This window comes from Eptesicus fuscus, chromosome 9, assembly GCF_027574615.1.
Source record: "Eptesicus fuscus isolate TK198812 chromosome 9, DD_ASM_mEF_20220401, whole genome shotgun sequence".
Classification (NCBI taxonomy): Eukaryota; Metazoa; Chordata; class Mammalia; order Chiroptera; family Vespertilionidae; genus Eptesicus; species Eptesicus fuscus.
The window spans coordinates 98203251-98225302 of NC_072481.1; the positions used below are offsets into that span (position 1 = coordinate 98203251).

Here is a 22052-nt window from a genome sequence, read left to right on the forward strand (position 1 = left end):
TCCATGAGGTCAGATGCCCCTAACTTGAGCTAGTGTTGGCTATTGGAATATGGGTGTAGTTTTATCATTTGGTAGGAACCAGTTAGCCAGTGTGCACATTCTTCTTGTACTGAACACTTACTGTACAACCAAAATGTTATGTTGAAAGCCATGTAATTATGTTTTTACTAACTTTGAATATTTTGCTGATTTTACAGTGTTTATGAGATACTAGAGGCCAGGTGCACAAAACTCGTGCACTCGGTTGTGGGGAGCCCTCAGCCTGGCCTGCACCCTCTTGCAGTCCGGGAGTCCTTGAGGGATGTCCGACTGATGGCTTAGGCCTGCTTGTGGGCCTAAGCCGGCAGTTGGACATCCTTAGTGCTGCGGAGGCGAGAGAGGCTCCCGCCACTGTTGCTGCACTCACCAGCTGTGAACCCGGTTTCTGGCTGAGCAGCACTCCCCCTGTGGGAGTGCACTGACCACTAGGGGACAGCTCCTGTGTTGAGCATCTGCCCCCTGGTGGTCAGTGCACCTCATAGCGAGCAGTCGTTCCACCGTTTGGTTGATTTGCATATTAGCCTTTTATTATATAGGATTGATGAATATTTGTTTAATGCTACAATGTTGTCTAAAGGTTTCTCTTGTATTTCTCTGTGCACCAAAAAAAATTTTCAAGAAAATTAATTTCCCCTTTAGTTTTTCTAGATATCAAAAAAAGTATTCTTTTGTAAAGATGAATTTCTCTTAAAGATTTCTGGTGAACCAGAAAGAAATTCTCCCAATAATTTTATTCTTAGTCAAAAAGCTGTGTGTCCTGTCCATTCTGACCTAAGTCTTTGAGCTCAATGTGAAACTTCCTAAACCCTCTCCCTTTTTTATATTTTGGTCAAATTGTTGTCATCAGCGCTCTCTGGCCCCTGATTCTTCAGACTGACTTCTAATCTTCTCTTCACTCAAGCTGCACTGGGTTTTTCTCAGTTTCTTAAATACACAGTGTTCTCATAGAACCTGGTGTTTCTCCTTCATAATCCTCATCACAGTTCTATTATTTATTCCCTGGTTTCCACAGGGCAGAAGCCATGTCTTTTTTTCACCTATTAAATCCTTAGCACAATGTCTAATACATTCTGTATACTCATATAACTTTTTTTTATTCTCTTGTTTGCAATCAAAAGCACTTATAATAATTTAATCAGAAATGAAATATATTGGCTCATGTAACTGAACTGTCCAAGATGCAAATAAAGATTCAGTGATGTGGCCAGAACATGGTCTCCCCTCTCCTCGCCCTGTTTCTTGCTTCCAGTTTCAGGCAGGCTCTCCCTTCACAGTTTCAGGACAGCTGCCAGCTATTCGCAGGGCTGCGCATTTTAAGTCTTTTGGAGTGATGAGATAGGGCGTGGGAGGAAAGTATCCCTCTTCCCTACCATTGACCAGAAGGCCTGAGTTTCCTCCTAACTGAAAAGTCAAGGACACATACCCATCCCTAAACCAGTATCCTGGCCAGGGGATAGGATTATGCTGATGGCTTATGCATCCTCAGGATGTGCAGCCATGGGTTGCTGCACAGTTGGGAAGAAGGGTTCCCAAAGTCCAGTCAGTATGCTTCTGGTGAAGTACAGGGGGGTAGATGCTGGAGAGCTTAAAAATTAAATTAAAAAAAATAAAGTCTATTATGTTATTCAGTAATAACACCAGATGATGGGAGGACAGGAGCCGTGAAATTTAAGGCAGCTCTCTCACAAGGTTATTTGTGGGAGAGCAAAAGGTTATTACCATAGATTTTGGTTATGTGCAATAACGTCATTGCTTCAAAGTCACAGTTGTATAATGGCATTTTAGAGTTTGGGAATAAAATGTTATTTGGCAGGATTTGAAGCCTGATGAAATACAATTTCCTGAGCTAAATGGCTTTCTTTTTCCTAATTTTAAGGGCTATAAATGGTGATTCTGTTAGCAGGGGTTAGAGTAGGCTCTGAAGGAAGATGATATAGTTCATGTAGTGGACTTTGAGTTTAAGGACCATGAGAAATTTGGTTAGCTCTCTCTCTCAAACAGTTGCATGTGAGCGTTTATAACTCGGACCAGCGGCCTTGTTATACATGAGAGCTTGTGGATATTAGAAGAGGCAGCATTGGTTGCAGTTAAGAGCTCTTGTTCTCTGTGATAGCCTGCTTTTCCCCTCTCGGACATAAACCCAGAATCAGTCTGTTTTATTCATCAAACAGTAGTGACTAGCTACCATAAGGCACATGCGATACTGAATGCTGGACCGGTGGTATTGAAGCTGACATCCTCTTCTCATGGAGCCAGACTGCCTGAGTTTGAATCCCTGCTCCACCGCTTACTGCTACATGGATAACATTGGGCAGTTTACCTACCTTCTCTGGGCCTCAGTTTGCACATTTGTAAATGAAAGACTAATAGAACTAATAGGGCTGTGAGTATTGCTTGAGTTAATAGTAGTAACCAGCTTAGACTGGCTTCTGGCATATTTTAAGTGCTATTTATGCATTTGATAGTATTGTTACTATTATTATATTCATCACTTCAGTTATAAATGTAGAGAAGCTTGCCAGGGGGAGAATATATAGAATAATAAGACTGAGCATTAAATACCTTGGGCCCTAGGTAATGTGAGTCTCTAAGTGTTTTAAGTAGATGCTGTTTGCTCATTCATGTGGTAAAGGGCTAAATGTAAATGCTGACCCCTGTGCTAGCTTTTCTTTACTCACAGCACTTGTCCCGCACGGAAGGATCAGTGCTATTTTCATATTAACTCATTTTAAAGGGAAACATGCCTGAGAATATCTAGTTTCTTGTATTTATTTCCTGTTGTCTTTTTAATAAATTCCCTTTACTTTCCTTTTCTGTATATATCCATTGTGCTTTTTCTGTTTTATTTTTTTTCCAGCCTTCCAACATATTCTTTACAATGGACGACGTGGTCAAAATTGGAGACTTTGGATTAGTGACAGCAATGGACCAGGACGAGGAAGAGTCGATGGTTCTGACCCCAATGCCAGCATATGCCCGGCACACGGGACAAGTAGGGACCAAACTGTATATGAGCCCAGAACAGGTGAGTGTTTTTGTTTTCCTTCTTAATTAAAAACAGATTTTTAGTTAGTATGACAGCAAGCTAGATATGTCCCATGAATCTCCATCTATGTTCTACTTAAAATACCCAATAAAATGAAGTCTGAAAGTATGAAAACTGGTAGTAGTGTTCTACACGCAGTACAGCTAGGTGCAGTTTCCACAACTTGCATTGGGGATGGATTAAAAACACACACAATGCGTAAAACACGCGCACTCTTTCAACCATAACCTAACAGCAGCCAGAAATTTATAGAGACTTTGAACCCCTCCCATACTTAACGCCAGTTCATCTTGTGTAAATGTTGTAGGAACTGTTTTCAAAGAAATTAGAGCCAGAGGTACTGTACTGAGCTGTCGTCTATAGTAATTCACAGGCAACTTCCAGAATGTACTGTGGCAGGAGATAAAGGCTGGAATATCTTGTCCATGGGTGCTGAGTCTCCCACAGAACAGGACAGGACAGAGCCTGGAAGAGTGGTGGGAGCAGACTGTCCTGGAGCTTCAGAATAGCATGCCCAGTAACCACCAGGATAATGATATTCACAAGCTTATTTATGCTTGGATCAGCCATTCTCAAATTTTCTGGTCTCAGTGTTGTGGGTGGGAAACAGGCCCTTCCAGGGATTTCGAGAAAAGCATTTTAAGGATCCATGCAGGGGAGATTGTGTTGTGGCAAGTCTGATGCAAAATCAAAGGAGTTCCCCTCCTGGCTTCCCCATGCCCCACCTGCCTCCATCCTGCCATGGCAAAAGTCCCACCATCTCTTCAGCAGGGCCGAAACAAAAGCCAGTGCCCAGAGTTTCTGCTTCATAGTCCTTTGGAGCCTGAGTAGTCTGCAGCAGGCTCCAGGTAGCCACTAGAAACGCATAGTTGCATGCTCTCTGGCGGGAGAGATGCAAACAAAATGGGGTGAGTGTGGGTCAGAGAGAGAGAGAGAGAGAGAGAGAGAGAGAGAGAGAGAGAGAACAAGATCATGTAGTTTGTTCTCTTGGGATTTTAACCAGGAGCTTTTTCAACTTGCCAAGATTTCCAGGCTTCTGAAGGGTCCAATGATCCCTTTCCCAGGTTAGACTGACAGGCCTCTAGGGTCAAGCATCTCCCCCTGCACCATTTTGACTTTATTGCATATGTGCTTAACTCCCCTGCTCCCCCTCCATACACAATCCAGTACGGGAGGAGAGAAGGGAGGGATTTAATCTCCTTGGAGGGACAATGCTACAGTTCCTTGGGGTGTGAAGCTGTAGCTTCCTAGTGAAGCAAACAGGCTCATGCTTCCCAGCTGACCATGCTTACCAATGTCTGACTTCGCTTGCTCTCTTCCTATTAATAACTAGCTAATGATGGTAACATCAGTACCTGTTCATACATGTAAATATGATTGAAAACACAAGAGTTTTTCTTAATGGGATTTTATTTATCAGTATTTGCCATATTAGAGATTAAAACTGAAAAATTTATTAATTTAATAATATTAAACCTATCTTATCCCCAAGATATTTTTATGATATTTCCCAAAACAAAAAAGCATTGTTGAGAAGAGTGGCATTTGTTTACATTTTAACAGATCTCTTTAATATCTGACTTAAAAAGCTAGGTTCTCCTATCTGCTTTGCATTCAATTTGTTGCAATATGTTATTTTGTGTGAAGTGAAGGAAGAAAATCTGACCCCATAAAGATAATATGTAGTTGGAAAGGGAGGGATGTTTTAATAGCATTTTCAGGGAATTATGGGTATTCCTGTTTGATAGTACATCAGAATTCAATAAGTGATAGTTTCTTAAAAGTCATTTGCCCTATGGAATCTAAAACTGTATCATTGAACGTTTTTTACTCTGTTAATTTAATATCCTTAGTTCATTTTACACTTTCTAAAAAATCCTCAACTGAGGATTTAGAGAGAGAGGAAGTGAAAGGGAGAGAGAGAGAGAGAGAGAGAGAGAGAGAGAGAGAGAGAGAGAGCATTGATGTGAAGAGAAACATAGATCAGTTTCCTCCCATGCATGCCCTTACTGGGGATCAAACTCACAACCGAGGTATGTGCCCTGACTGGGAATTGAACCCATGACCCTTTGGTGCATGGGATGATGCCCCAACCAACTGAGCCACACTGGTCAGGGCTCATTTTGCCCTTTGAATGGATCTTTTACCCATGCAGGGAAGCTACATGAAAAATATACTAGGCTTTATTTATAGTTGGTATTTGAACATTTACTAATAAATGAATTAAAATAAGATATACTTCTTTTATTGGGGAAATTGGGGTAGCATCTTCCCTACTGGGTGCTGAGGGTGGGGTTCTTATGATATCTTGAGAAAAAGACTTTTCTGAGACTTGCACGGGAGGATGAGTACTTTTTGTTTGTGTGGAATTATTTCTCGGTGTCCAATTATAGAAGAACTGTACCTGGGGTTTCAGTAGAGCTAGAAGCAAAGCCAGTGTCCAGAGTTTCTGTTCCATGTTGCAGCCAGATCTGGTTCAGCATCAGGCTAGTCCATTAGTCCATTGAGTGTGTGTGTGGGAGTGGAGGTGGGCGGGGGGCAGTCACATGGCCATGGGCCTTGTAGGCGAATTCAGGGGAGCAGGAGTTGGGTCAGAATTCAGGGGAGAGAGCCCCACAAGCCAGGAGTTAAGCACAACATACCAACAGCACAAGAGAATGAGAGAGCAAATTCCTTTTGTTAGAGGATTAAATATCCCAAATCTCGTGCCCTTGCAGTGCCCATGCCCATTCTGGCCAATGACCTGTTCCCAGGTAGGACTGACAGACAAGTATCTTCCTGAGGGCATCCCAGTTTTATTGGGCATAAAATTAAAATAAGATATACTTATTTTATTGGGAAATTGGGGTAGCATCCCACTTTACTCCTTTCCTATCTATCTCTCTATATATAAAACCCTAATATGCAAATAGACCAAATGGCAGAACAACCCAATAACCGAACAACCAAACAACCGGTTGCTATGACATGTGCTGACTATCAGGGGGTGCACATGGAACATGGTTGGCGTTGGCAGAAGGCAGCAGAGTGCGGAACATGGCGGGATTTGGCCGTGGCGGGATGGTGGAGCAGGTGAGCAGTGGCACCAGACCAAGGTGTAGTGTCAGTCACTGCCATGGGGCGAGCCTCTGGTGGTTACTGAAAATTCTTTGCTCCTGAGTGTCATGGTCCTGCCAGGTGCTCGCACCTGCTGCCAGCACTGGCCCCGCTCACACCTGTTGCCGGTGCCAGAGCCACCGCTCACACCCGCTGCCGGGGCCCAGCACCAGGCCCAATCGCTGGGCGCCATCAGTGGGTGCGAGCGGAGGCTGCTGGTCCCGATCACCCCTCAGGGTTTCTCCACCTCCCCCTGCTCCTGAGGGGCAATCAGGGCTGGCAGCTGCCACTCGCATCTGCTGTTGGCGACGGCCCCACTCGCACCTGCAGCTGGCGCTGAACCCACTGCCGGCACCTGGCGCCGGTCCCAGTCACTCGGTACTGTCAGTTGGTGTGAGCGGTGGCTGCTGGGCCCAATAGCCCCTGAGGGCTTCTCCACCTCCCCCTGCTCCTGAGGGGCAATTGGGGCAGCAGCCGCCACTCACACCCACTGACGGCACTGGTCCCACTCGCACCTGCTGCTAGCGCTGGCCCCAATCCCTCCGCACAGTCAGCGGGTGCGAGCAGGGCCAGCACCATCAGTGTGTGGGAGCAGTGGCAGCTGGAGAGGGGCTGCTGTTGGCAGACAAGAGACTGGGGGCCATTCGGGGGTGTGGAGGATGGACCTAGACCCGCCCCTGTGCCCACCGCAGCCTCACGGCGCACAGTTCCTTTCAAGATGTACGAATTCGTGCACTGGGCCCCAAGTTATTAATAATTAGTTTAATTACAATGGTATCACTTTCATTTCAGATTTCTAGACCACAAATATATTTGAACACAGAACTTGTGAATGTTTTGCTGTAAAGATGATAGTGGGGTTTTTAAAATTAGATTTTTGTTTGTTTCAGTTTTTGTTTTGACTAGCTGGAAATTTAAAACACCTTCCTAAGTAACTATTGGGTAAAGAAAAACACATGCTCATGCAAAGTATTAAGAAAACAGTGAAAGAAATGAAAAAAAAATTCACAGGAAGCTATCAATGTTCTATTATGAGATACATTTATTTGAAAGCCTTCATTATATAAGCACATTACTGCCCACTGGTAAGTGACTTAGCATTCTGCTTGGTAGGAGGCAGGAGGAGCTGCAGGATGTTCAATAGGAGTGAGAACTCATACTGGTAAAACAACATCGTAGATTTTAAGTTTTAAATAAAAAGATAATCTTATCTAGCAAACCTACTTAAAAGGAAGAATCCGCAAATAAATTCAGAAATTAAAAATGAATCTTCTCCCTTCCAGGAGCACGCAGCACCTTTCCCCTCTCCCTCCTCTCCCCCCAGGCACATTACCTTTGCCGTCACTCCTAAGCTCCAAGGGCCCTTTCTTTGCTTCTGTAACTTGTTTCCTGAGCCCATTTCTTCTATCTCTGTGACTTTTTAAATAAACTTACTTTTATAGTTTAAAAAACACATGTTACATATGGCAGAGATTTTAATTCATAAGAGCTTTATTATGCATAGTTGATTATTTGCAACTAAATATCAAAATGGCTTGAGTAGAAGAAATCTATTGGCCTGAGTAATTGAATCACCATATCATTTAGTCAAGTGATGTGGCCAGACCCTGGCAACAGGAGAAATGAAAACTGGATGAAATATCAAAGTACTGGAAATACATCTTCATATCCATGTGAAAAAAGGCAGGAAGGAAGAACCATAAAGTATCAGCAGTCACTGCTTCTGTGTAGGAGCTTTGAAAGATATTTTGGACTTTTCTGATTTTTCTACATAGGTGTGTATCAGAATTGACATTAAAATGTTTGTAATAGCATTTTAAAAAATTCATCATTATTCAAGAGGCTGGAAATATATCTTCACACTTTTAAGTATTGTGAAAACAAAATAGGAATGACTGTATAAACGGATTCAGGCGAGTATGAAGGCTCACTAGATGGAGTCTCCATCCCCAACCCTGTGTGAAATAGTTAACTATCCCTCCACTCCCTGTCAGGGTCTGTCACATTATACTGTTTATTCTTTTTTTTTTTTTAATATATATATTTTTATTGTTTTCAGAGAGGAAGGGAGAGGGAGAGAGAGACGAAAACATCAGTGATGAGAGAGGATCACTGATCGGCTGCCTCCTGCACGCCCCACACTGGGGATCGAGCCTGCAACCCACGCACGTGCCCTTGACCAGAATTGAACCTGGGACCCTTCAGTTGACGCTCTATCCACTGAGCCAAATCAGCTAGAGCCACTGTTTATTCTTTTCATAGCATTTTTAACTCTCAAAGTAAGTGTTTTCTTCCCCTCTAAAATAATTATCAGAGAAGGGACCTAATTTATCTCTTCTTTTAATTTTTCCCCAACACCTAAAACAGTGCCTAGAATTCCACATAAATGTTTGGTGGATGAGTGAATGTGAATGTCAGTGAAAAAAACACCACATAGGTAGTCATGGCAATCCCCCTTTGATACTGCTGGACTGACTGTATGTATTTTGATTGTGGCTAACGCGCATGTGTATGTAATGTGTATATGCATATGTGTAAGTGTGTGTTTGTTGGAGGTAAGGTTTGCCATCGGAGAAAGGAAGAGATTGATGACAAGTGATACCATATTTGTTATTGTAGAAGATACTAGAAAATCAAGGGTAGCTGTAGACATTTTGTCATGGCAGTGTATGGTAGTTAAAATCAGGGAGTTGAAAATGGGTGTCTTAATTCTCTTATTAAACCTCTTATTATTATTTTGTATTCATTTTGTTGTTGTTAATCCTCATCTGAGGATATTTTTTCCATTGTTCTATAGAGAGTGGAAAGTTGGGAGGGAGAGAGAGAAACACCAATGTGAGAGAGACACATCAATTGGTTGCCACCGTCCGCACCTCAACTGGGATCGGGAATCGAACATGAAACCCAGGTGCATGCCTTTGACCATAAATTGAACCCACGACCCTTCAGTGCTCGGGCCAGTGCTCTAACCACTGAACCACAGCAGCCAGGGCTATTCTTCAGTATTTTTAAATATAGAAGCTGTCACTTTATAAAATACTAGAGGCCTGGTGCACGATATTCGTGCATGAGTACAGTCCCTAGGCCTGGCCAGTGATCGAAGTGTGAGCATCTGGCGCGGAAGGGCAGGTCCAGCTGACCTCTGGGCCCTGGGAAGCACCTGGGCCCCCAGGCTCCCGCACTCCCCCCTCTGCCTGAGTCACAGCGCCCGGGTCCCCATGCAGAGATGTGGTAAGTGTGTCCAGACACCGCACACTGGGGTGCAGCGTGGGCCTCTGGGCTGCCCAGCAGCACCGCACGGAAGCCGGGTGGTCAGCGCGCTCTTTCCCAGCTGGCCTCGCAGACCGGCTCCTGTAGGAACCCAAAGGGAGCCTGACCAACAGCTGCAGCCTGGCTCACCCAGAAGAGTCTGCGCAGGTGTGGGGTGGGCTCCTCACTCACCGGAGCACATGGGCTTCCCTGGCGCCTGAGCCCTGGCGTCCCGGGGGAGGGCTGCAGGGGGTGTGAGAGTGAGCTCGGTGGACACCCTGCATTCTCACCGCACCTCTGTCCCCATCACTCCTGCTCCCAGGTAGCCGGCAAGAGGGTGTAGCACATTGCCGACACCTGCCATGTTTCACGCCACCCCCTGGTGGTCAGTGCACGTCTTAGCTAGTGGTCGAACTCTTGGTCTCTCAGTCGAACGACCGCCTGAGAGGACAATTTGCATATTAGGCTTTTATTATACAGGATTGTTTTGAAAAGTCTCTCAAAAACACTTTGTATGAATCATCTTATCCAAGCCTCTGAGGCTGTACATTGTTTTCAACTATTTTTTAACAAAGTTCTTAATTTTCTTATCTTTCTAGGTTCTTTCTAATGAGCAGAGACCACAGTTACTTTGTTCTTGTTGTAATTAGCAGGAAACGCAGGTCATGTTGTAGTATTACACAGTGTTAAACATTTAGTTAAACTCTGAAAGGGTGTCTTTAATTCTGCCCCCCTTCAGAACTACACTTAATTTCTTATTTTTTAGATGTTTTGTAAAGGTCACTTTGTGTGTGTTCATGAACCGTATTTGTTTTTTAAATGTATTTAATGCATTTTCCTCCTAATATGTTTTTTATTGATTTCAGAGAGAGAAAGGGAGAGGGAAAGAGAGGTAGAAGAAAGAATCATCAATTGGCTGCCTCCTCTGCACACTCCCCTTCTGGGGATTGAGCCCACCACCCAGCCTTGTGCCCTGACTGGGAATCGAACGGTGACCTCTGACTCGATTGTATTATCTCATGGGTCAACGCTCAATCACTGAGCCACATGAAGCTTTCCCTCATTATAGGTTAATCTATTGGGAAATACAGGAAGGTATAAAGAAAAACTAAAAACTACTAATGAACATTCTGAAACATTAGTCATTTCCTTTTTTATAATACACACACAAGATGTATGTGTGTACATATATTTTATAACATTTTTACCTAATTTTAGAAAACAAAATTGGGATTCTCATCTGCAAATATTTGAATATAATAGTAAAATGTGAGCATTTCCCACATCATTGAGTGTTCTTGGAAAACCTTTTGGCTATATAGTATTCTCTATGTTAAACTATTTAGTCAACATTTGTTTTGGACATTTTAGTTACTGTAAATTTTGCTGTTAGGAATATCACTCAGATCACCCCTTGTGCACAGACCTCTGTCCACATTTCCATCTTCCCTAGGGTTGGTGGAATTAATTATGGCCATCAGTGGGAGTAAACAAGTATTGCCAGCTGCTTTTCATGAAGGTGTGTTAGTACATATTCTCCAAATATTGTATGAGGATGTCCTTTCTCTGTGCCCTGTAAGCTCTGTTGTTGAACCCAGGGATGAGAGGTAAGGGGTGAGCAGAAGGGGATGCAGCTGGTGTGGACTTGGAGACTTCCCATCTGACGCTCTGTGTTCTGGAAGCTCAGGGGCAGGTGGCCTGTGAGAGTGCCCAGGGAGACAGGCAGCAAGTGCCATTGAGAGAGGAGTCTGTGAGGGTTTATCATCCAGGCTGCGCCCTGTGACTCCCCATGAGGAAATGCTGATGTGGGTCCCAGAATGACTCCTTCTTTACTTTGCCAAATGTCAAGTTAGGGGCCCAGAGTAAATTTCTCAAATAAAAGCGTTCAACTCAGTCCCCCAAGGTCACCTTAATTTGAATGAGGCTTAGTTTAAGAGTGCTTGGGTTGTAATTCATGACTTCATTTTAACAAATAAGTATTTAGTATTTATTGAGGGCCTTCTCTGTACTTAACCCAGTGCTGGGTGGTGGAAATACAAAAGAGACAGGTCCCTTCCCTGCAGGACTTCATCTCTAGTTGTGAATAGGAAATATGCACATGAAACATACAACTAGGAATGCAGAGTGGTCCATAATTAAGTGCCCTAATGAGGGCTAACCATAGTTGATTAGTGGTTTGGAGTAATGAAGATTTTCTCATAAAAATGGGTGAGGACTAAGATGGGTAGGAATGAGAGATCTGCTTTAGATAGTGTTCACTTTGAAAAACCTCACCTCAGGGTAGTGGAGTAGTTTTTACTGCTCTCTCAAACCTTTCCAGCATCCAGAGGCTCCAGGGTCCTGCCAGGCCTGTTTTACTGATGCATATCTCTGAGTTGTCCTGGCTTCCCTTCTGTGATGCTGACTAGGTTAATTACTCTGCTATAGAGAGTTGAAGAAAAGAGGTTTGTGAGATTATTAACTCTTTGCTAACATTTTTGTACCTACAAGTACATTTAAACTAAGAAGTGACTAAGTCAACTTGGGGATTCACCAATGTCATATTATCGATTGTATTATCTCTGTTAATATTTTTCTAACATTTCTTGTTTATGTGGGATTTCAGATTCATGGAAACAACTACTCTCATAAAGTGGACATCTTTTCTTTAGGCCTCATTCTGTTTGAGTTATTGTACCCATTCGGCACTCAGATGGAGAGAGTCAGGGTAAGTTCTCCCCACCTCAAAAATGGTTGAAAAATAAAATACTCATAAATTTACAAAAGAATTTAAACAGAGAATAAGTTATTCTTTTTTTAGGGGGGTTGGGGGGGCGGTAAGTTATTCTTAATACCAGCAGATTGGTTAACTACAAGTGAAGGAGGTGATGTGAGCTATAAGGGAGGATTTGTAGACAGTTTGCTTCCGTTTAAAGCTCAATTTAAAAAAATGATTTAGTTGAATATTTTAGTTCCTTGTTGTTACTAAAATTGGTCCTAATTTAGCAGTATCCAGTACTGAGTGACTGTGAGGTAAGTGCAGAGTGAGGGGACCATGGGTGGGGTGGAGGAAGGGAGTGGTGGCAGCAGTGGGTGGTCACAGGGGACTGTTCCGGAGGACAAATTGCCACTTACTCATACACTTAAAAGCTGGCTTATTTTTTCCCCTCTCAAACCACGGCCATGGCTTTTAAGGAAGACAGTACTGAAAGTGTTTACAAGTACCTCTGTCCCGGTCTTCCCCATCCTTCATTAAATGGTCGCCCTTAGCTTTTGTAGCTGCTGTCCCTGGCACTTAACTTAAACTTCAGCTGTTTCCAAAACTTAAGCTATTATCACCATTTCTTCCATCAGTTTTAGACCTTACTTATTGATTCCTGGCCATGGTAGAAGATGATGTAGGTCTCACAGATAGCCAAAGGACTCAGATATTCTACCCATTAGGACCTGCCAAAATGAGTCAATTTCAGAACATCCTAAAAGCCTTCTGAAAGGGATTTAAACAGGCCCAACCTATGTAAAGGATCAGGAATCATATGGCATCAAAGGACCCTACTAAGAATGTAAAAATACAGTCTATAAAATGGGAGAAGATGTTTGTGAATCATATATCTGATAAGGTTCTAGTATCCCGAATATATAAAGAACTATTACAATTCGACAACAGAAAGACGATTCAATTTAAAAATGAGCAAAGGACTTAGACATTTCTCCAAAGAAGGTTTACAAATGTCCAATAAGCTCATTATTATTTATTAGGGTCATACAAATCAAAGCCACAATGAAATACTAATCCATACCATATTGGATGGATATAATAATAAAAAAAATATTACAAGTGTTGGCAAGGATGTGGATAAATTAGAGCCTTCCTACATTGCTGGTGGGAATTTAAAATTGTACAGCTGCTGTGGAAAAACAGTTTGATAGTTACTCAAATAGTTAAACAGTTACACATGACTCAGCATTTTTACTCCTAGGTGTACACCCAAGAGAAATGAAAACATATTCACACAAAAAATGTGTAGAAAGATGTTCATAGTAGCATTTTTATAATAGCCAGAAAGTAGAAACAACCCAGCCAGCTAATGAATGGCAAAACAAAATGTGGTATGCCCGTATAATGGAATATTATTCAGCCAAAAAAAAAAAAGGAATAAAGTACTGATCTATGCCACAACACAAATGAACCTTGAAAACGTTGTGCTAACTGAAAGAAGCCAGACACAAAAGACCAATATTTTATGAATTCATTTATATGAAATATACAGAACAGACAAATCTCTAAAGACAAAGTAGATTACTAGTTCCCCGGGGCTGGGAGTAGAAGGGGTAGAGAGTGACTGGTTAATGGGTATGGGATTTCTTTTGGGGGGATGGAAAGGAAATGTTCTGGAATTAGTGGTGATGGCTGTACATGTGAGTAGAATAAAAAGCACTGGGTTAAATACTTTAAAACGGTTTAAAAGGTAAGTTTTATTTCAGTTTAAAAATGTAAATAAAAAACATGTAGCTGTGTAAAAAAGTTTTGGTTAAATGAAGTCAGTATTTCTCTTGGCCATGCAAATATTGTTCTGGCTAGATCAGGTATACTCTGACTTTTTCTTTCTGATGCAATCCTTTTTTCCAGAATTGCCTTTTCTCAATTACATAGTTTCCTATGAACCTTGGTTGTAATTTTTAACAAGTGTTCAAAATCTGTCAAATATCAAACAATATTTTCTCTGTACTTCAATGTAGCTCATTTACTTACCTATCTATCCCTCGGGAAAGTGGGTGAGTAGGTAAGCAGACAGATAAATAGATGATAGCTAGCTAGCTAGCTAGATAGATAATTTTTTTTTCTGTAGTCTTCTTCTCAAAGCCTTTGTCCTTCACTCTGTTCTGATCGCACCTAGACCTTCTATAATTCATCAGCCAAGGACATACTTTCCTACCCTCCTAGCCTGGCCCCCCTTGTTTCCTGGATTCCAGGTTTTCCCCTTTTTCTTGCATTACTCGCTTATTTTGCTAGAGCACATTCTGCAGTAAATGCCTCAGAAGGAATATATGAGAGATACATTTTTAGAATCCTCAAGTATGTGAAAATGTGTGTTTTTTTCATCTTCACACATAATTGATAAATAAACTGGCCAGGTTCCAATTCTAGATTGGAATTTCCCTCAGAACGTTGAGGGCCTTGATCAACTCATGTAGCTTCCACAGCGCTGCTGTCCAGAAGCTGATACCTGAATTGTTTATATGGGGTGTTTGACTGTTTTATTTTTCTTTCTGGAAGTTTTAGGGCTTTACCTTTGTCAGTGCTGTTATGAAATTTAGTCCTCATTGACCTTTCCCCTCCCCCCTCACTTACTGTGCTTGATACTTGGTAGGTCCTTTCAGTTAAAAGATATAAATCCTTCAGGTCTAATAAATTTTTTAAAAATAAATCCTCCAATTTTTCTGTTTCCTTTTCCTGAAATGCCTGACTTAATCTTAAACACCTATTATTTTTTTCTCCTATTTTCATCTTTCTGTCTTTTAATATTGTTCTTTGCAAGAGTTCCTTAACTTGCCCGGCTGGTGTGTCTCAGCAGTTGAGCATCGACCTAGGAACCAGGAGGTCACTGGTTCGATTCCCAGTCAGAGAATCAGTGTTAGGAATTCTTTCTCATCATTAATGTTTCTATTTCTGTCTCTTCCTTATTTTCTGAAATCAATAAAAATACATTTAAAAAAATAATTCCTTAACTTGTTATTTCAACATTTCTAATTACTTTTTTATTTTGACCATCCAGTTTTTATTGTTCAAGATTGTTCCTTTTTAATAGCACTTTACTCTTTTTACATGGATTTTTGTATCTTTACTTATCTCTGAGCACCTCAGTTGTGTGTGGTGTGTGTGTTCTAAGTTTTCTTCTTCCTGTATTGTATCTTTCCTCTGGGTTTTTAATTTTTTAAAATTAATATAGAGCCACAGGAAGTTGCAAAGATAATATAGAGAGATTCAATGTGCCCCTCACCCAATGTCTCCTAATGGTTACATCTCACATAAATTATAGCACAATAACAAAACCAGGAATTTCACCTGGGTACTCTGTATGTGTATAGCTCCATGTTATTTTACCTCAGGTATAGATTTGTGTAACCACCACTGCAATGTAGACACAGAACTGTTCCATCACCACAGAAACTCCCTCCTGCTCCCCTCATAGTCACGCTTCCCTCCCTGCTAAAATCGGTAATTCGGGTTTTTAATTATTTTTTTTATCATGTTGATAATCCTCACCTGTTCATTTATATTTAAGAATAGGGCTCTCAGGTGGATACTGGAAGGACTTCACTGTAAGGGCTACAATTCAGTTTTTATCTTGTGTGTGGTGGAGAACTCCCACGTCCACATCTGTAGGCTTTCCTCTAGAACCATTTTCTCCGGAGCAGTGTCTCTCGTTCTGAGGAGAAAGTGTGGGTGATGGGGATGTGTGCAGCTCTGCACCTCATCCTGCTGTTCTGTGCCCACCGCAACGCATGCCTCCTTTCTACTGAGTACTCCAAGTCTCACTTTCTTGGTTCAGTTTCTCCAGAGAATAAGCCTCATATGTTTACATGCAGCTGTGTCACTCTGTGTACATACTTTCAGGTCGTCCACTCCCTGTTCATTGGCATTATCCCTGTAGGCAGCGTGGCTTACCTTCCTCTCTGCTGCTGAGGTAGTTGCTATGCTCCATCCACTTTCTATCTTACAGACATTTGACTTTTCTCCCAGTGCACTCATCCTTATAGACTTAGCATACATTTTACATTCTGTTACACTTGTTTTAGTGCAACATGTGGTAGGAAATATGCCATGTTGAGCCAGAATCTCTCCGGAGTTCTCTAGTGCATGTGAAACAGACCATTTGATGATTTGAACAAGGTCCTTTTTAAATAAGTTTTATTGAAGCACAATTTACATACAGTAAAGTGTGCCCACTTTAAGTGTACAGTTTGATGAGTTTTGACGAGTTTATATTCCCATGTAACCACCACTACATTCAAAACATAGTCCATTTCTATCACCCCAGAAGGTTTCCTTTGCTCTTTCCCAATCATCCCAGGCAGCTGCTCATCTACTTCCTGTTTTTTTTCTAAAGCTTCATATAAATGGAATCTTTCAAAACATACTCTTTTGTGTCTCCCTTTTTTGACTCACCAAAAAGTTTTTGAGACTCATTCATGTTACTCAGTGTATCAGTAGTTCATTCATTTTTATTAGTAAAATTCCATTGTATGTATACCACAGTTCATGTATCCATTTACCTGTTGAGAACATTTATCAATAAAGATACCGTGAATATTTGTGAACAAGTCTTTTGTAGACATGTTTTCATCTGTCATGGGTACTGTCCTAGGTAGGATTGATAAGCTGTGTGTGAGGTGGTTTAAATTCATAAGCAAGTGCCATTTTTCATTCCCACACCAGTGTAGGAGAGTTCTGGTTCTTTAACATCCTTGCCAGCACCTATGTTTCAGTTCTGGAATTAGATAGTTGTCTTTTTTCAATTCTAAGTTTTAAATAAAAACCTTTGTTTTAAAATATTATATAATTAAAAGTTGATTCAGTGAGTTCACTCTCCAGTGTTTACCTGCACTCAGTTTGGTGTGATCCACCTGTTAGCACATGGAACCCTCTTCCTCGGGCCTGGGGCACAGGCTCGTCTGGTTAAGTTTCTGTTTTCTTCTGGGGGAAGTAACAAATGACAACCTAGTTCCACTTTTTATTTATTTTTTTTATTAAGGTATTATATGTGTACATATCTTACCAATGCCCCCCCACTCCCATACATGCCCTCACCCACCCCCCACTTTTTTTTTAAGTACACTCCAGCTTCTTTCTCTCTCTCTCTTTTTTTTAATTTTAATTTTTTTATTTTTATTTAATTTATTGTGGTGACATTGGTTAATAAAATTTTTACAGGTTTCACATGTACATTTCTACAATACATCATCTGTACATTGTATTATGTGTTTACCACCCCAATTTATGTCTTCTTCCACTACCATTTATCCCCCCTTTACCCTCTTCTACCTCCATACACTCCTTTTTAGCTTATTTCTTAAGAAATATAAAGACTTATTTGCTTTATTTCATTTCTAAAAACTAGTTTTGTCTAAAGGGGACATACATAATACTTTCAACAATAAAGAATTATTTAAAAAAATAAAGACAAAAAAAAAAAATTTTACAAAACCTGGTTTTGTCCTCACTACAGAAGTGCCAGGTTAATGGGGGGAGAAAGGAGGACCTATGTAATACTTTCAACAATAAAGATTTTTTTTAAGTTAAGATGAAAAAGAAAAAAAAGAAAAGTACCAGGTACTGTGCAGGTGCTGACTTAAATTAACCTCATTTAATTCTCACAGTTGTATAGGGCGGATCCTATTGTCTTTGTTTTGTAAACGAGGAAACTGGAACATGAAGAGTAATAATTTATCTGAAAACTTCCCAGAGAACATTAAAAAGCTTAGTTTTATACTCCGTATTTAGCATAATTGTTTGGTTTCCATCACTCAAAAAAATAAAATAATATGCTTTTTTTCTTTTAATCAAGTGCAGAGATGTTAGGAGCTAATAAGAAAGGTTACCCACTGAGGGACACTGGGTTCCTGAGAGCTGAGTTACTCTGGTACTCATCAGCCAGTGCTCAGCCACAGGCCAGGTGTTGGCATCATGTGCATAGTTCAAGTGTAATTACCCCTGAGTGACTCTCTGGTTTTGGTGATTGGATGGTGTGTGCACCTGGGCCCAGGAAACACCGATGTGTAGGTTACCATCAGGAAAAGCTACTGATGAGTTCTCCACCTGTTAATATTCGCCATTAAAAAGGTTGAGAACCACTGCTCTAAAGTATCAAAAGTACTTCATGTTTAAATAGATGTATATATCAAAATAGATTTAAAGGTAAGTAACACCTTTTCTTGTCTTTCTTTTTAGGTCTTAACTGATGTAAGAAATCTCAGATTTCCACCACTGTTTACTCAGAAATATCCTCGTGAGGTTTGTATAATTCTCATCTTTTATTTTCGTTAGAAACGTATTTAGAACTTAAAGGGTCCTTAGCGGTCAGTTCATCAGTTGCCCCATTTCACTGATGAAGCTACAGGTGTAGGGAGGACAGGAACCTGATCCCAAGAGCACCATCTTGTTAAAACACGACTGCAGCTCCTCGGGGCCGTGGCCTGGTCTGTGCTCCCAGGCTGCTGGCATTCCGCTTGTGGGTTGTGGCCACCTTTCCTTTCCACAGGCCTGAACTTGGGTGGGCCCTCGCAGGACAGAGTTGCTGTTGTTACCATGCCATTAATTGCTTTATCTTTGTGAATTTGGGATCGATCTTAAAAACTGGCTTCTTTGGGGTGGGGGGCACTAGGTCCCACTGATTATGTGTTGGGGTCAGACGGCTCAGAATGCCACAGGAGAATGTCAGGAGAGGGGGTGGGACGTAAGCTAGTCTTGGATGGTGAAAGTTATGTGTGCTGAACCTTTGACAGTTTCTTTTTTCAGCTTTTGTTTATTTTTATTTCATAAAATGTTTTGTCCACATACACTTTGATTACTCTTGAATTTTCTTAAATAATTAAGTTGAAGTAAATTAGACTTATCACAGATTGAAGTTTAAATTTATCTTTCAGTATTATAAGTATAATAAAGGATTGCATTAAATAAATTTTATAATAGATACACTAACCTAAATGAAATACATTTTTACTAAAAATCATTTTGTTATATATTTTGCAGATTTAATTACTCAATTCCAAAGGTGACTCATGAGAATATGTTACATTAATAGGGGTTCAAAAAATTCCTAAAGGTGTCAGGTGCTGATCTCTGGCGTAGTTATATTTGAATTGAATATTGAGATGATTGTATATTCACGTGCAGTTGTAATGAATTTGTTTTTAAAGTCAGATTATGTCTGTGTTTCAATTATATGCTTTAGGACTCTTTAATACATGTTAGATAACAAGCAGTCACCCACAATGGCCCATATTTATTTGGAGCAGGAGTTGGCTAAGTCCAGCCTGCTGCCTATCTAAATATATAAAAGCCTAATATGCAAAGTGTCCTCTCTGGAGTTTGACAGACCGGGAGTTTGATCTCTCCCTATGACATGTGCTGACCATCAGGGGGCAGCACAGAATGAAGGAAGGCCCCGGCTGGCAGCCTGCAGCCACTAGGGCCCCTACCCATGCACGAATTTTGTGCACTGGGCCTCTAGTTTTTGGAATAAAGTTTTGGGATCCAGCCATGCCCATTTGTTTGCATACTGTCTGTGGCTGCTTTTGCACTGCAGTGGCAGAGCTGAGAAGTTGCAGCAGAAACTGGCTTGCAAACTTAATATATTTACAGAAAAAAATTTTGCTGACTCTTGAACTAGGGGACTGTTTAGTGTTCTAAATCTGACCCGTTTATCACAAAACAATTTTTATGTTTCAGTATATGATGGTTCAAGACATGCTCTCTCCATCCCCCATGGAGCGGCCTGAAGCTGCACACATCATTGAAAACACTGTATTTGAGGACTTGGAGTTTCCAGGAAAAACTGTGCTCAGGCAGAGGTCCCGCTCCGTGAGTTCATCAGGAACAAAACAGTCAAGACACTCCAGCGACTCCCATAGCCCTTTGCCAAACAGTTCACCTTAGGTTGTGCCTGTGCCCTCACAGGTGACACAGAATAGTCTCTGCTTAGAAATGTGACCTTCCAAAATTGTAGACTTGAGAACTTTGTTCTTTGCTCAGTTTTATTTTGGACTACTTTTTCTAAGTCAAACTTAAAACTGAATTCTGGGGCATAACCTAATTTGAGCCAACGCTTGATTTTTGCTGTCCTCGAGGAAAGAACTACCACTAAACCACGTGTGGTCCTTTTTTTTTGGAGGGTCTCTTGAAACTGGCTGGCCACACTCCGTAGCCCTCACCTGTTTCCTGGGGAGGTCAAGCAATCCCTAAAATTAATAGAGAGATATTTTTATAGCACAGAATCATGAAAATCCCTACATACGGTAGCTATATTGTTCTAGAAATACAGAGATACTGCTGATTTTAAAACTGATTTCCAAAAAGCTGACTCCATTTTTGTCCCTGGTGGATAAATCAGGAATCTGCACTATTTGGGAGGACAAGTAGCACAAACTGCACAATGGTTTATGTCCATAGCTAGTCCTATAGTGGCCTCTGTAGCATTATAGCTATGTTTCTCAGATGGTTCAGGGAGGGTGTAAGAGCTTTGTACTTCACCTCCAAAAAAGGGAATGGAGCTTTTTATGTAAATTGGTCAAAAGTTCTGGTTTGGGGATGAAAAAAGGCCGTAGTAAGAAATGAATCACATTTTACACTTAACTTCTTTACTTATGGACTTTAAACCGAATAAAATCTTAAGTGTCTTATGTGTAATTCTATAGGCAGGTAGTTTCCCAAAACTGATTATAGATAACAGTTTAATCATCTAACTTGTTTTTATTTTCACTGTAAATATGTTTGTTTTTTATTTATAAAAATTCTGAACTCAATCCATTTGGGTTGGTGGTATATAGAACACACTTAAGTGTGTTAACTATTGTGACTTCTTTCAAGTCTAAATGATTTAATAAAACTTTTATTAATTACTTATGGTTGACTCTGATTTGGGGGAATTAGCCCCAAATGGTAGTTTTTCAAATTTATAAAATGTGATCCTGCATCTAAGAAGGATCATTACCCTCAAACTCAGCCCTAACCTGTTTCAAACATGCGTCTTCTTCTGTTCTTTTCCAAAGATTTGACCAGGGCCATGTCCTTTTCAGAACCCAAGGGCTGAGTCCAGAGACATGTGCTCAGCCCCACTCGGCTGGACTGGGAACTGAAGAGGACCCTGCCCGGGAGGGAGACCTCAAGGCCAGGGCGTGGCCTTGCTGGCTTTGCTGATGCCACTGCATGTCTGATGTGTGCCACGTGAAGGCCTGTGGCATGCTGGGTGATTAGTACATCCTAGCCAGACAACCTTTAAGGTCAAGGTGCATGCTTACTTCCATTTCTCAGACAGGTAATGTCTGTCCCACAAAGTTATGAGCAGTTTGCAAGCTGGAAATCACATCACAGACATGGATGGCTGCCGGAAGCCAATTCCAGCATGTCCTAATTGCAAGAGTTTCATCGAAAGGTTGTTGGAACTTGGGGACTCAACAAGGGCTGAGTCACATATGTTATCGCCTGATGGGAATGGCTAAAGGCATTTCTCCAAACCTGAAAAGGATGCATTAAATTGATTGTTTGCTGCCAGACAGCTCAGGGCATCTTAATCTACATGTTATTGCCTCCTGTTGGCCAAACACCTGAACAGCCGAAGGCAATTCCCCAATCTGACAATGCTTCTGTAGAAACCCTACCCTTTGAAGTATATATCTCCACCTTGCCTGAGGACAATTTGTGTTAATAAAAAGCAAGGGGTCCTGAGACCAGAAGAACTTGGTTTCTTCAGCCAAGCTCCTCTGCCCTCCCCCCCCACCCCCCAATATGCCTTTCAAAATTATGTTTTGTCTCTGGACTCTTTTTTTTTTTTTTTTTTAATTTCTTTATTGATTAAGGTGTCACATATTTGTCCTCATCCCCCCATTCCCATCCCACCCCTCTCCCCACGCATGCCCCAGT

The 22052-nt window shown here is 41.3% G+C and overlaps 1 protein-coding gene across 2 annotated transcripts in view; it reads left to right on the top strand.

The window, feature by feature from the left end:
• The window catches only part of EIF2AK3 (eukaryotic translation initiation factor 2 alpha kinase 3), a 110848-nt gene extending 89817 nt beyond the window's left edge, over positions 1-21031 (top strand). The window contains exons 14-17 of one of the 2 annotated variants that reach the window (XM_008154123.3): positions 2897-3064; positions 12036-12137; positions 18363-18425; positions 19863-21031. In XM_008154123.3, coding sequence (XP_008152345.2) covers positions 2897-3064; positions 12036-12137; positions 18363-18425; positions 19863-20069 — 540 coding nt within the window. In that variant the 3' untranslated portion in view covers positions 20070-21031. The remainder of the gene's footprint in view (positions 1-2896; positions 3065-12035; positions 12138-18362; positions 18426-19862) is intronic. The other variant, XM_028129107.2, reaches the window with a different exon arrangement.
• Positions 21032-22052: the final 1021 nt, after the last annotated feature.